Consider the following 12,382-nt stretch of genomic DNA (forward strand, 5'->3'; position numbering starts at 1 on the left):
CAGTTTTACATTGAAATATTTCTTGGAAACTTCCTTTTTTCTTTTAATTGAGCAGCCACCTTGCATGAAGCCAGGTCTTGTTTGTTTTGCTGGGATTTTCCATCACAGGAACCTTAGCTAGCAAAGAAGTGTCAATAAAGCACAGCTGCAGTTCACAAAAAAACCTTCACATTAACCTTTTTCAGTGTGAGTCTCTGCACTGCTAGGGGATCAGAAATTCCAAGGTGTGCCAGCCTTTATGAGAAAGTTGAAAAATGCTGTGCAAGCTTTCCTCCCCTCAGCAGAAAGTGTTATGGAGATTAAAAAAAAAATTGTATTATGTGGTGTAGACATTTTCCTATCAAAAAATGCCACTGAAAGCAACCACTTCTTCTGTGGAACTATCACAGTGAAGGAAACTTGCTTAGGAAGAAGTATTTTTGTTATTAAAAAAAAATAGAAAGAAGGTGTAGGTGAGTCAGAACAGACCCATTTCAAGCCCCTTTTGCAAATCTTCTCACTAATTCAAATGCTGACATGTATTGCAAGATTTTCCTACTTTTCAGCTGTTTACAGAACTAAAAATACCCTCCTGCAAAATACACTGGCACTTCTTGCTGCTCTTTCTGCAGAAATTTCTCTGTCAGCTTCCCACTGGGTCTTGGTGTCCCATTCTAGAGCCTGTCAGTCTGACCTTGGTGCTGGCAAAGGTCATGGAACTGATCATCATCATGGATCAGGCCAGGCAGCACAAGCTTAGGAAAGGAGGTCCTGCTTGACCAACCTGATCTGCTCTGACAAGGTGACCTGGATGGTGGAAGGCTGAGGTTATTGCCTACCTAAACTTGAGTACAGGCTACGATCCTGTTTTCCTCACATTCTCCTGGAGAAACGGGTTGCTCATGGCTTGGATGGGTTGCACCCTTCCCTGGCTGAAAAACTGTCTGGATGGCCAGGCAAGAGTGGTGCTGAAAGGGGTTAAATCCAGTTGGAAGTTAGTCACAAGTGTTCACCAGAGCTCAACGCTGGGCCAGCCACGTTTAATATCTTAATCAATGATCTGGACAAGGGGATCGAGACCACTCTCAGCCAGTCTGAAGATGACACCGTTCTGGCCTGGAGTGTTGGTCTGCTGGAGGGTAGGAAAGCTCTGTAGAGGGATCTGAATTGATGGGATAGATCAATGGGCTGAGGCCAGTGCTGGGTTTACGGTTGGATTCAATGATCTTAAAGATCTTTTCTAACCTAAACAATTCTATACTTCCTGCAGCTACATGCTTATAATACAACTGTGCACTGTTACAAAAGTCACTGGTGTACTTTAATCCAAGCCAATAATGCCTCTGCAAACATTTGGAAACAGCTGAGGAGGCTAAAGGGGAGTCCCAGTTCTGTACATTTTTGCACGTTATACATGTTTGTGGAACTGGAGGCCTGTCTCAGCATGTGGAGTAGGTTCTCCCTGGACAACTTCTCTGCCCCCAGTGCAATTAAGTGCACTTAGGGCAGAAAACTGGCAGATTGTCCCGGTGACTACAGAGTGTGGTCATTTGACCCTTTTGTCAGGAGGCAGCTCTAGATGGAGTACAGCCATCTCCTGATCATCCTGCCATCCCAGGAATTTGCTCTGCTGTATCTCCAGCCAGACAAGGGGGCTGTCAGGACCTGTCAACTGATCTAATCACAGAATTAAAAGTACAGTGTAGGGGGGATCTCGCTTGGTCACCATTTACATCTGGGACAGACTGAAAGTGGTCATATGGGCTGTCAGATGACCTTGCAATAGATAAGGGACAAGAGCTTCATCTGGTTGAGGTCAATATGGCTTTGTTGAGGCTGGAACAACTCCAGCAATTTCTGTCTACAGGGAGCAGGAAGAGTCTAAAGAAGTGAGGTGCCTGTGTTTAGGAAGGGCTGCTGCCAGGCATTGGCTTGAGCTTATCTTGAGGTGTTTGAAAGGGAGTACTCACCTCCCAGCTCCCATGGAAGAGGAATGGGAAAAAGTGGTGAGGCTGACACCTTTGCCACCAAGCTTACAAGCCAGCTGGCCTCATCCCCAAGTTGGTTTTGGAGATACATAGAGCAGTAACATGGTCTAGGCAGAAAACAAGACAGGGTTAAAAAATGCTGACACAACAAATTTCTTCTGCTTCTTCTATACCTTCCCAGCCTGCTCAGATTTCATTTGGGAATGAAGCAATACCTGAGGGAGTCTTACAGAGGTTTTCCAAAAGACTTTGAAGTTTCTTAGTTTCTTCATTCCTGCTTGCAACAAGAATGCTTTTCTTACCCTCATTGCTAGTAGTAGGTTCTAAGACCCTCAGACTGGGGTACCTGGGATGCAGTGTCAGGGAAGAAAGTAGATAGTGAAGCAGTGTTCTGTCATAAATTTGAGGGGGAAAGTAAAGATGTAAAAGATGTGGCAGGCTTTCCCAGCCTGCCCATCCCATGAGAACCACCAGTGTTTCTAAAAATAGGAAATTCCTCTCAGTGGGAACATCACAAGTCCATCTCCTTCCCCATTAGATGTCAGGAGCATTAGTTAATCTATACATTGTCAGCTTAGCAGAATACCACACTGTCAAAGCTTAGCAATCCATGAGAGGCACCTTATACCCCTGAATTTCAAAGCAGTAGCTGTTTCTGTTATTGCATCTATGTTTCAAAGAGGAGGAGCAAGGGAACAGGGTTTAAAGGATTGATTCAGGGGCCAAGTCCAGGTTCTGAAGCTTTTCAATTGTCTGAACTCAACTCTGAATTAAATTAATTACCTTGTTGCTGTTAAAGATGGCAGATCTGACAGTCCCCTCATAGCCAGTGTGTGCATGAGCACAGGGTGCTGGTGTTAGTGCTAGCAGCACTCAGCCTCCTACAGCCAGCAGCGGGGCTTTGCAAATGGCCACCAAGCTTTGCTCCAAGGAATACTGTATAATCCCAGGAAACAAAGCTCAGCACTGGCTCTCTTCCAGGACAGCATGACCATAAAGAGCCCCCTTCTCCCACAGAGCAGCCCATGAAGTTTCCCAGAGCTGCAGGTTTAGGCCTATCAAGCAATTGAGGGTGATGCAGTCTGTCATAGCTGAAGTGCACATCCCTTTGACATGCGGTGACATCAGCAGCACTGACACAGCAGCTGCTGCTGCTCTCAGGCTCTCTAAAAAAGTGTAGCCCAGGAGCTGCCTGCACTGATTTGACCTACTGAGTTCCTGATTCATGCACTACTTTATGGTGGGTGCCCACAGTGTCACAGGTGTGGTAGCCAGACTCCCGGGATGCACAGGTGTCATCATTTACAGGCTTTGTGGGAAATGTTTCCAGACTGTCCTGGCCCAAAGCACCTTGTCCTTCACTGCTTCTGTATTATCCTTGCCTGGAAGACAGCCATTTCTCTTCTGATCTTTTTTACAGACTGGGGCATGAATCTATATCCACATTTAAAGAACTAATGATTGCATTGTCTTGTCCCTTGCTCTGTGTCTTTTTTGTTATTTATTGTTTCTAGGGGAGCATGAGATGCCCATAGGGGAGTTGTTTATACCAAAGCAGGACAGTCTTGTCTGCTTTGACAATTTGATAATGATAAAAATGCCATCCACTTGGAAAGCACTGTTCTGGTGTCATATAATGAGCTCAGGCCAGCCTGCGGGGAGGGAAAATGAGGAGGGGATGACTATAACAAAATAAATGAGGACAGAGAGGAGGGCCACAGATCAGGTCATGCAGAGCCAGAACAGGAGTGAGGACTTGCTCATAATTCATCACCTTGTGCAGTGTGCCCTGCTAATGGAGCCATCTCGCAACAGGAACTCGTATGCTTCAGTGGCAGTGCCGTCCCTGGGGACTGAGCCTTGCACGCTCTGCTGCCCATCTGTCTCGACCTACATCTGCCCTGTGCTGAACAGGTCCAAGTCTGCCAAGTTCAGTGACGCCTTGGCCAAGTTGTATTTGGTCCCTGTTTTGGGGTAGCACTTCCTGCATATATCCTAAACGCTTCATATTCACTCTGTATGCCGCTTTCTCCCTTTCCTGCGTTAGCAGTGACCACAAGCTCCTAGCCAGGAGATAAGGTAAGGACTGGCAGTGTCATTCTCCATTGACTTGCTTTCCAGTATACACTATTCCAGCATTTTCCCAGTCTTCCGCCCAGTTCCATTCTGCTGGCTTTAGTGCAGCCTAGCCATCACATAACCAAGGGAAAAAACCCTACCCACCAGCTTCACCCTTCTCCTGGGAAAGCTGAATTCCCAAATGACCAGCAGCTTCAGCACCAGGGACACTTAGTCACTCACCAGTCTGACAGCAAGAAGAAAAATGCTAATAGCAACAGTCTTGGGCAGTGTAGAGCTCTCAGCCTGGCTATGTCTCAAATAGCCATGCTTGGAAGGGAAAGGCAAACACCAAGGGAATTGATGTTCTCCCACTTCATGGAATGCTGTTTAGGGTACAACAGCAACAAAAAATATTTTTTCTGAGGAGCTCTGTCATGTGTGCTAGCAACAGCATGACACAAACTAAAGGCATCCACCCTGAAAGCCTCTAAAAGGGAAGCACTTCAAATATTTGCTGTAATACTCCCCACTGGTGATGTTTGCTTATATTCTGTATTTCACTCTGCCTGAGAGGGTGAAAGTGCACTGGTTAGTTTTGACTTTCCAGTTCACCTCCATTACAGCTGCTCTGCAACCTGCCTGATTTTATCAGTCTCACTAAACACATACTGTTCCACTGAAATGCTCAGCTCTTACAGGCACACTGTTCTGCACTTCCTCTTGAAAGCAACAGAAAAATGAGCAGAAAATCTACACAGTTCTCATGTTTATTTCTAGAAATACGTGAAGCCATGGCCTAATTCTTCTGACCTGAAAGCAGCATGCAAACAAAATGTCAAAATTATATTTGGCGTTTGAGAAAGCCAAACCATTATTTTGTTTGGTACTGGGGGGAGAGGGACTGTCTCCATGATTCAGGTTGGAAATACTGATATATTTTGCAATTCCAGAACTGGAAGAGCAAAAAAAAAGTAGCAAAAAAGAGCAAGATTAAACGGCTGCACAGATATAAAGGGCTGTGCTTTTTTCTGTTCCTATTAACATACAGCAAGCATTTAATTTGTGTTACTAAACAAGTCTGATTTTTTTAACAGCTGTGCAGCTTGTCCATTTGTTGTGCACTGTGCACTCCAGAAATATTCTAAGTATCTATTGCATTGAGGGAAGATGGTCATGCCATCAGCCTCTCATCAAATTGCTTTATTTATGCCCATCAGGCATTCTTTCAGCATCCTGAGTAACAACGGAATGTGTTTCCTGGTCACTGGGAACTATCAGCTACTGGTGGCCATTTCAGGCCAGCTTTTCAAACACGATTTCTCCTGAAATTTAAAGTATGAATACAGGAGAATTCAGTTTGCGTTTGGATGCTATAGTAAAAAAACTTCCATGGAATCCCAGCTACACATAGACGTTGGTGTGTGCTGACTTCTGTGGAAAGCTTGGCCTGTATTCAGGTGCTTTCTGAGGTCTCAAAATCTGGGTAGAAACTCTTTTCAGAATTGGCCCAAGTACCAGGTAACGCTCAGGCCCATCTGTCACAAGTGGCAAAGATATAAACTTGTATATGGGACAAGTTCTGGCTGTGTGTACACAGGAGCTAAACAGGCTGTTGTAGGGAAACTTAGCTCTGGACAATGGTCTCCTCCGTTTCGCTCCACCTGATTTGAACATGCCTAGTGGGGTTTCATTCACTTTCCACTGACAAAGCATGAGCCCCATCAGGCTCCCAGTCTCTTCCCCACCCTGAAGCCCTTGCAGTAAACAACATGAAAGCAAAAGGCCACACAGTCTGGGACTCCAGGTACTGGTTAATGTAAATGTTAGCATTGTTGCTAGCTAGAGATCTGCTGTGCTTTGAGTCCTCTTGCCTTTGCTTTGGAAACCTTAAAACTTCCAAAATGTATTTAATGTTTCTATTATTTCCTGGTGTGGAGGAGGAGGAAGTGCGGAGCGCTGGCAGGAAGATGTAGCTCTCTGAATCAGCAGCTCCAGGACAGATTATTTCTTTGAGTATAGGCACAGGCAGAAGTGATTGGCAAGTTGGGGCCTGCTCTAGAAATTAGGGCATGCGACATTCAATGAAATCTTTTCATGCCAAAGGCCTTCTGTGTATTTCCCAACACACCCACAGAGATGCATTACAGGAATCTCTTCATATTCCCTCGGAAGGCAGCCACTTCCAGAGAGTAGTCTGGCAGCTTTTTACAAAGGTGTTTTAGGATGAGCTGCAGTGAGGTAACCAGTACCCATCCCTTGCTTTTCATCATCCCTTCTTGTCCTCTCTCCTTGCTGGCACCACCAGCTCCTCCCCTCGAGAGAAACTTGTTCAGATCACTGTTTTTCCATTCAGTCCCGCCTGTTTCCTCTCTGATACTCTTACCCAGCGCCCTTCTCTCTCTAGGACACCATTACTCTCTGGGTCTCATAACAGCCACCCAACCCAGCTTTCCACTTACTCTGTGTGTCCTCAAAGGGATGTGTCACTTCCCCCTCCCTCCCCTCATTTTCTTCCTCTGACCATCGGGTAACCTTCCTTCTCCTTTGCTCACAGCCATCTGTCACATTTGGTTAACACCTGCCCCTCCTGGCACATTCTCCCCCTCCAGTGTGGGCTGCCTGCTTGTTTTGCAGTGACATAAGTCTTCTTCCCTGGACTCTGAAGGGCTTTCAGGCAGGACATTGCTTAGTGAGACTAAGCCTCAAAACCCTCGTAATCAATTATAAAATTTTAAGTCATAAGCTCCCTGGAATCAGCATTCAATTAATTTCATCTCCCCAGAGCTGTTCCCTCTCTAGGCAGTCAGTGTTCAGAGTGTCAGCTGTCCTATCTTGGGATGTTGTTGTCAGACAATCAGAGCCAGTCTCCCATTTGACAGATAGGGACACTGCCATAAAACTCTGCCTTATAGAGTGGCACAATCTGGTAAATCTTTCATCTCTACACAACACCAGCTTTAGAAAGATGAGAGGGAAGCTCCCAATAACTAAAATTCATCAGGAAAGAGGTGAATTGCTAAAAGCAGCAACATGATTTACAGCAGTAATAACAGCAAGCTGTAAGATATCTGGTGCAAAGCAGCACCATATTTTTTCAGCACTTCTTGATCTGACTCTTTCCATTCAATCCCCCCTGATCTCCACTACCACAGGACCTGTGGCTATGGTTCCACAAGGCAGGAAATCAGTAGTATGCCTGCTACCAGTAAAAAACAGCACAAACAAACAAAAACCTAAACCAACAATCAGTGCAGCTACTTGGTGAGAAGTGCTGAATCAGTGCATGCCCATTCCTTGCTGGTTTAAATTTGCTTTAAAATCTTACAGCCAGGCAGATTTTGTGCTGGGTCAGGTATGATCCATCTTCCCACAGTCATCATAAAGACTGTATCATGCCTGATCTGACTTGACAGAATGTAATTGCATAATCCTGCCAGATCTTGGTGAAGTGCATGGTGCCAGGTATTCCAATGGTGCACAGACAAGAATTCATTAGCCCAGCCTGCCTTATGGAGTCTTGGTGGCAGGGTGTCTGCAAGAAGATCGTTTTCTCTGCAGGCTGGACCCATTGACAGTCCTGCTGACTTGTCAGCTTTGTGTTAAGTCTGTTGAGTCCTTTTCATGCTGTCAGAAGGAAACCTGTCCCATGAAAAAAAACATCTGATAGAATAAAAATAGAATAAAATTGTTACTGTGTTCATCTTCTCCTCCTAGTACCGTATGATTTGGATTCATTTTCTCTTCATGTTCACCTTATCTGGAGGTTGTGAAAGAAGCTGCATCAGTGATATTAGAGAATGTTTAAATATGCAGCATATTTTTCAACAGGGATGCAAGTACAACAGACAGGAATTACTGAACAGCAAATTCTTCCCTTTACATTTCTGTCTGAACATCCCTGTAATAATGGTTTTGCATTAATGCAGTTTTGGCAAGCAGATGGCTTCCCAGCCACCCTGTAAATTCACAATAAAACCGTGCTGTGTTCTGTGGACAGCTTCACCCATCCCTGAAACACTGCCAAAGCAGAGACAGTGACTGCCTGCTCTTGTGAGAGGCCTTAGCAACACCCTACAACACAGGGAGGCGTAGGGAGACATAACGCATTTGCAGTGGAATGAGCAAGGGACACCAGGAAAACTCCTAATTTGACTGCAGAGGAAGATCCATTCTTAGTCTAAGCTCACACAGTAATAAACTGCCAGAAAAAAGGGACAGGCCCAGTGTATCTGTGAAATGAAAAATGGGCCAGGAGGGAAGCAACCAAAGCAAGGCTATAATGCTTAAATTTAGTTACAGAATAAACCTCATGTTTTCAGCTGTTGAACACCCCCAGCTCTGGGTGGAGCCAAGCAAAATGCCCCGAGTTTTCTGTGCCATTGAAGAGCCCTTCAAAAATGAAAGCTCCAAACTAAACATTAAAATATTAATGTAGGACCTTATTTTTAAACACCTTTATTAATAGCTTGCCCTTAGCCATTTGCACTGTCATCCTGCTATCTAAATGCTTTAGTAACAATCTACTCTATTATACACTAAAAGCAAGACTAAAAAGTCAACCCCATGAATCACATCTGTAGCAGTTCTCTAGGCACTGTGTATGAAAACACCACTGCAGTCAGTGACTCCACGTAGACAGTTGTAAACAGAGCCCTGTCCCACATCATGCTGGGTGTTAAGGAACTTTACAGCATTCAGGATAACTTTTCCCTCTTTTCCTCTATAGTGTTTTATCACTTAAGAACAGAATACATACACTTATACCTTGTTTTTCATGCCAGGTATGTTCATACAGAGGAATGCAGCTGTGATCAGTAGCACTGCACACACAAGGCTTGTTTCTTGCTCAGCTGGGCACTAACAGGGGAGGTTCCCCAGAGCAAGGGGGACATACAAGGGGAGGGGGTGGGTTGGGCTTTTGTCCCAGCATGGGATGTAAATGGATCCATGGTGATGTTTCAGAGCAGTCAACAGCAGGTGTTACTCTCCAGGGCTTTGTTCTCTCTTTAATAGAGATATGCAGGACAGCTGTCAGGAGAATATCTCTGAACAAGCAAAGAAGCCAGCAAAGAAAGTCTGCTAATCAATCTAGATACTTAATGAAGTCCACAGGGACGTCCAAGACTCATTGTATGTTAGTGTAGCAGCTGGGAATACACAAAGGGTCTGATCAGATATTAATTTCCTTTTCTTGCTGGATAGAGCAACTTTTTTTTGTTAATAGGAAAGAGAGGCTCAGGAAATAGATACCTTCTAAGTGCTACTGTAGATGCAGGCTTGATACAGGATAAAAATCATGAGAGCTAAGCACCTAGAGATACTTTTGGACAAACCTTGAGATCCAGGCTAAGGGCAGTCTCCCAAGTCCTTAGCTAATACCAAAACTACAATTACACTTTTTTTCTATACCTCCCTTCTTCTAAATAATCAGTTCGCACTTACACGGGGATGCAAGTGATGACTGTCAGGTGCAGACACTTTCCCCAACTCACCCTAGCCCCTATTAACACAACAGAGAGTGTAACAGTGACTGTTTCTCTACCGTCAGAAAGGAACCATCCACACGATCTGTGACGGGACATCACTGTAGCATTACAAGGTAGCCTAGAGAGCATGACTGTTTTCCACTTGATTCTCACAAGAAAAAGACTGGACAAAGTAGCTATGGTACAATTCAAACATGTGCCAGTTTGACAAGAAAACATCCCAGTCCATGAGATTTCACAAGGTTAAATGCACAAACATCTCCAAATAAAGTCACCCTGACTCACTGCTTCCATGATGAAAAAGCAAGCTGTGTAGCTCTGCATATGAGGAATAAACTGTCCTGCCATGTCAAATGACTTCCAGCCCTGGCAGAAGTGAACATAAAGTCTGTGTATCCTCTAGCAAAGTTTGAGGGGACATGGAAGGTCCCTGTTTGTACATCCATTGATCTGCTTGCAGAGGGACAGCTGACAGCCTGAACCCAGGCCAAGTGAAGTGAGGTATCAGCATCGACTTTGTCCTGCTACCACTGCCCCCAGCACAGGTTAGGAAGGAGTCAGCATGCTGATCGTTGCAGCAGATTTGCAAATAGAGTAGTGGAGTAGAACTCCCTGCAGCCAGAACACCTGAGGTTAAAAAGCTGAGGTTAGCACCTAAGGTTAAAAAAGGCTGTTAATATCTGAAGCAGGATCAAGTTTATTTCAGTTTTAAAAAACTGATTTGTGACTGCGTTTGGGGTCAGACACACAGACTGAGCAAGATACGCAGCTATCAATGTAATATATTAAATGCTCAGCAGGTCTTTGCCAAAGCTAATACTGATTCTAAATTCTTTGAAGTTCTGAGCATCAAATGAAGCTGAGCAAAGAGCCAGTGCCCAGCATTGCTTGCTCTTGTTAGAGGAGACATTCATGTCCTAGTAAGCAGAAGGACACTGGTGGGACAAACATCTGGCTTTCATTTGAGATTTCTGTAGATCCCATGGAAGAGAACAGCAAAGTGTGCACATCCAAGAACTCACACCTCACATACCCACACTCTGCCACCCCCTTTTCCTGTAAGGAGCAAACTGTAATTGACCAAAGCTGAACACTGCCCAGTAATAATAATTTGTAATTGTATAAAAGTTCTCAGTGGCAAAAAGTTAATACCAATTTATCCAGATGAAGAGAAAGTTCACACAGGCTTTACTCCTGACATGAGAGCCAGGATTTCACTCCAGTTTTCTTAGTCAAGTGGAAGAAAAGGCCAGTGTGAAAAAACAAAGATCAGGGCTCAGCTATCCTGTCTTCTGTAGTTCCAGTCTAATGATGGGGACGCACTGGTTGCCCTCTAAGTTTTAGAGAGGACAGAAGGAAAAAAAAAGGAAGAAGAAGAAAGGGGAGCAGGAGGAAAAAGCACCAAACTAATTATCATGTATTTATTCATGAAAGCCAAGATTAAAATAGTATATTAAAGGATTTGCATGCAAATAGCATTTGCTCTGTCCTGATTTCCCTTAACAAAGTGCAGCAGTCCGGTGACTCAGATAACCCCAAATGTCGCACAGCATAGGAGAGCCTGACAGAGCAGGGGGAGAGAAACAACCAGTCTCTCACCAAGACTTTAAAGAAGGATAAAAAACACCACCACAGAGGTAGGAAAAAAGGTAATATTGTTGCTGTAATTACGATTGTTTTAGGGACTTCTCCACACACTATTTATCATGCCCTGTACTGGCTAGAGGTGGACCCAGTCTGACACTGAATCCATTGTCTTTAGTCCTGAGGCATGTGAAATTTGAACCCACCGTTCCTGGCCTGTGTCTGCCTCTGGTGTTCACAGCAATGCTGTCTGCTAAGCGTCAAGCTCTTGGCTAAGTGAACACAAATCATTTGGCTTTGTGCACATGCAGCAAGTATGACAGGATGATTACTCTGGTAAGGAAGGTTATTTGCATGCTGGGCTTTGAAATGGATGGGACAAACTTAGTCTTGCACAACTAGACAAGACCTGAGATTTATTAAGCAGTGGAGATACACATCTCAAACCAGTCTGAGTGCACGCATTGCAATTATCCAGCTTTCTACAGCCTGTGTAGGCCATGCTGATGGCCAGTCACTCACAAGCTAGATCTCTCTTGTTGCCACATACAAGACTTCTGCAGTAGGAGTTTGAATACAGCAGTTGCTCCTTGTTGTGCATTTGAATGAAGATCTGGAGCACAAGTTCAAGACTTCTTTGGGTGACCTCTTAATGTGGGGAGGACAAGAGCTGTCCTAACTGTGTGCTGTGACTTCCACATGAAGGACAGTGCCTTATCTCCTTATCAAGCTACCTGCTCTGCTGGGAAGGCCACTTCCTTGCAAGATTACCCTCAGCTACAGATGTAGTTTGAGTATAGCAAGTAAGCTCTCTACTCCCATGTTTGCTGCATCTCTGCTCTTCCTCCTCCCCTTGCAGGTTATGACTTTGCTGCTGTACTAGAGTGGTTTGCAGAGCGGGTTGACCGCATCATTCTCCTCTTTGATGCTCACAAGCTGGACATCTCTGATGAATTCTCTGAGGTCATCAAGGCCCTGAAGAACCATGAGGACAAGATGAGAGTTGTTCTCAACAAGGCCGACCAGATCGAGACTCAGCAGCTCATGAGGGTGTACGGTGCCCTCATGTGGTCCCTGGGAAAGATCGTCAACACTCCCGAGGTCATCAGAGTCTACATCGGCTCCTTCTGGTCCCATCCGTTGCTCATCCCCGACAACCGCAAGTTGTTCGAGGCAGAGGAGCAGGACCTGTTCAGGGATATCCAGAGCCTGCCCCGCAATGCAGCCCTGAGGAAGCTGAATGATCTCATCAAGCGAGCACGGCTGGCCAAGGTAGGTGATGGC

The 12,382-nt window shown here is 45.0% G+C and overlaps 1 protein-coding gene across 1 annotated transcript in view; it reads left to right on the forward strand.

The window, feature by feature from the left end:
- EHD3 (EH domain containing 3) overlaps positions 1-12,382 on the forward strand; it is a 30,231-nt gene that overhangs the window by 13,331 nt on the left and 4,518 nt on the right. Inside the window, exon 4 of the mRNA XM_005523278.2 lies at positions 11,958-12,370. Within this exon, the coding sequence (XP_005523335.1) occupies positions 11,958-12,370 (413 nt within the window). The remainder of the gene's footprint in view (positions 1-11,957; positions 12,371-12,382) is intronic.

This window comes from Pseudopodoces humilis, chromosome 3, assembly GCF_049639895.1.
Source record: "Pseudopodoces humilis isolate 2021_Gansu_Grassland_sample_001 chromosome 3, ASM4963989v1, whole genome shotgun sequence".
Taxonomy (NCBI): domain Eukaryota; kingdom Metazoa; phylum Chordata; class Aves; order Passeriformes; family Paridae; genus Pseudopodoces; species Pseudopodoces humilis.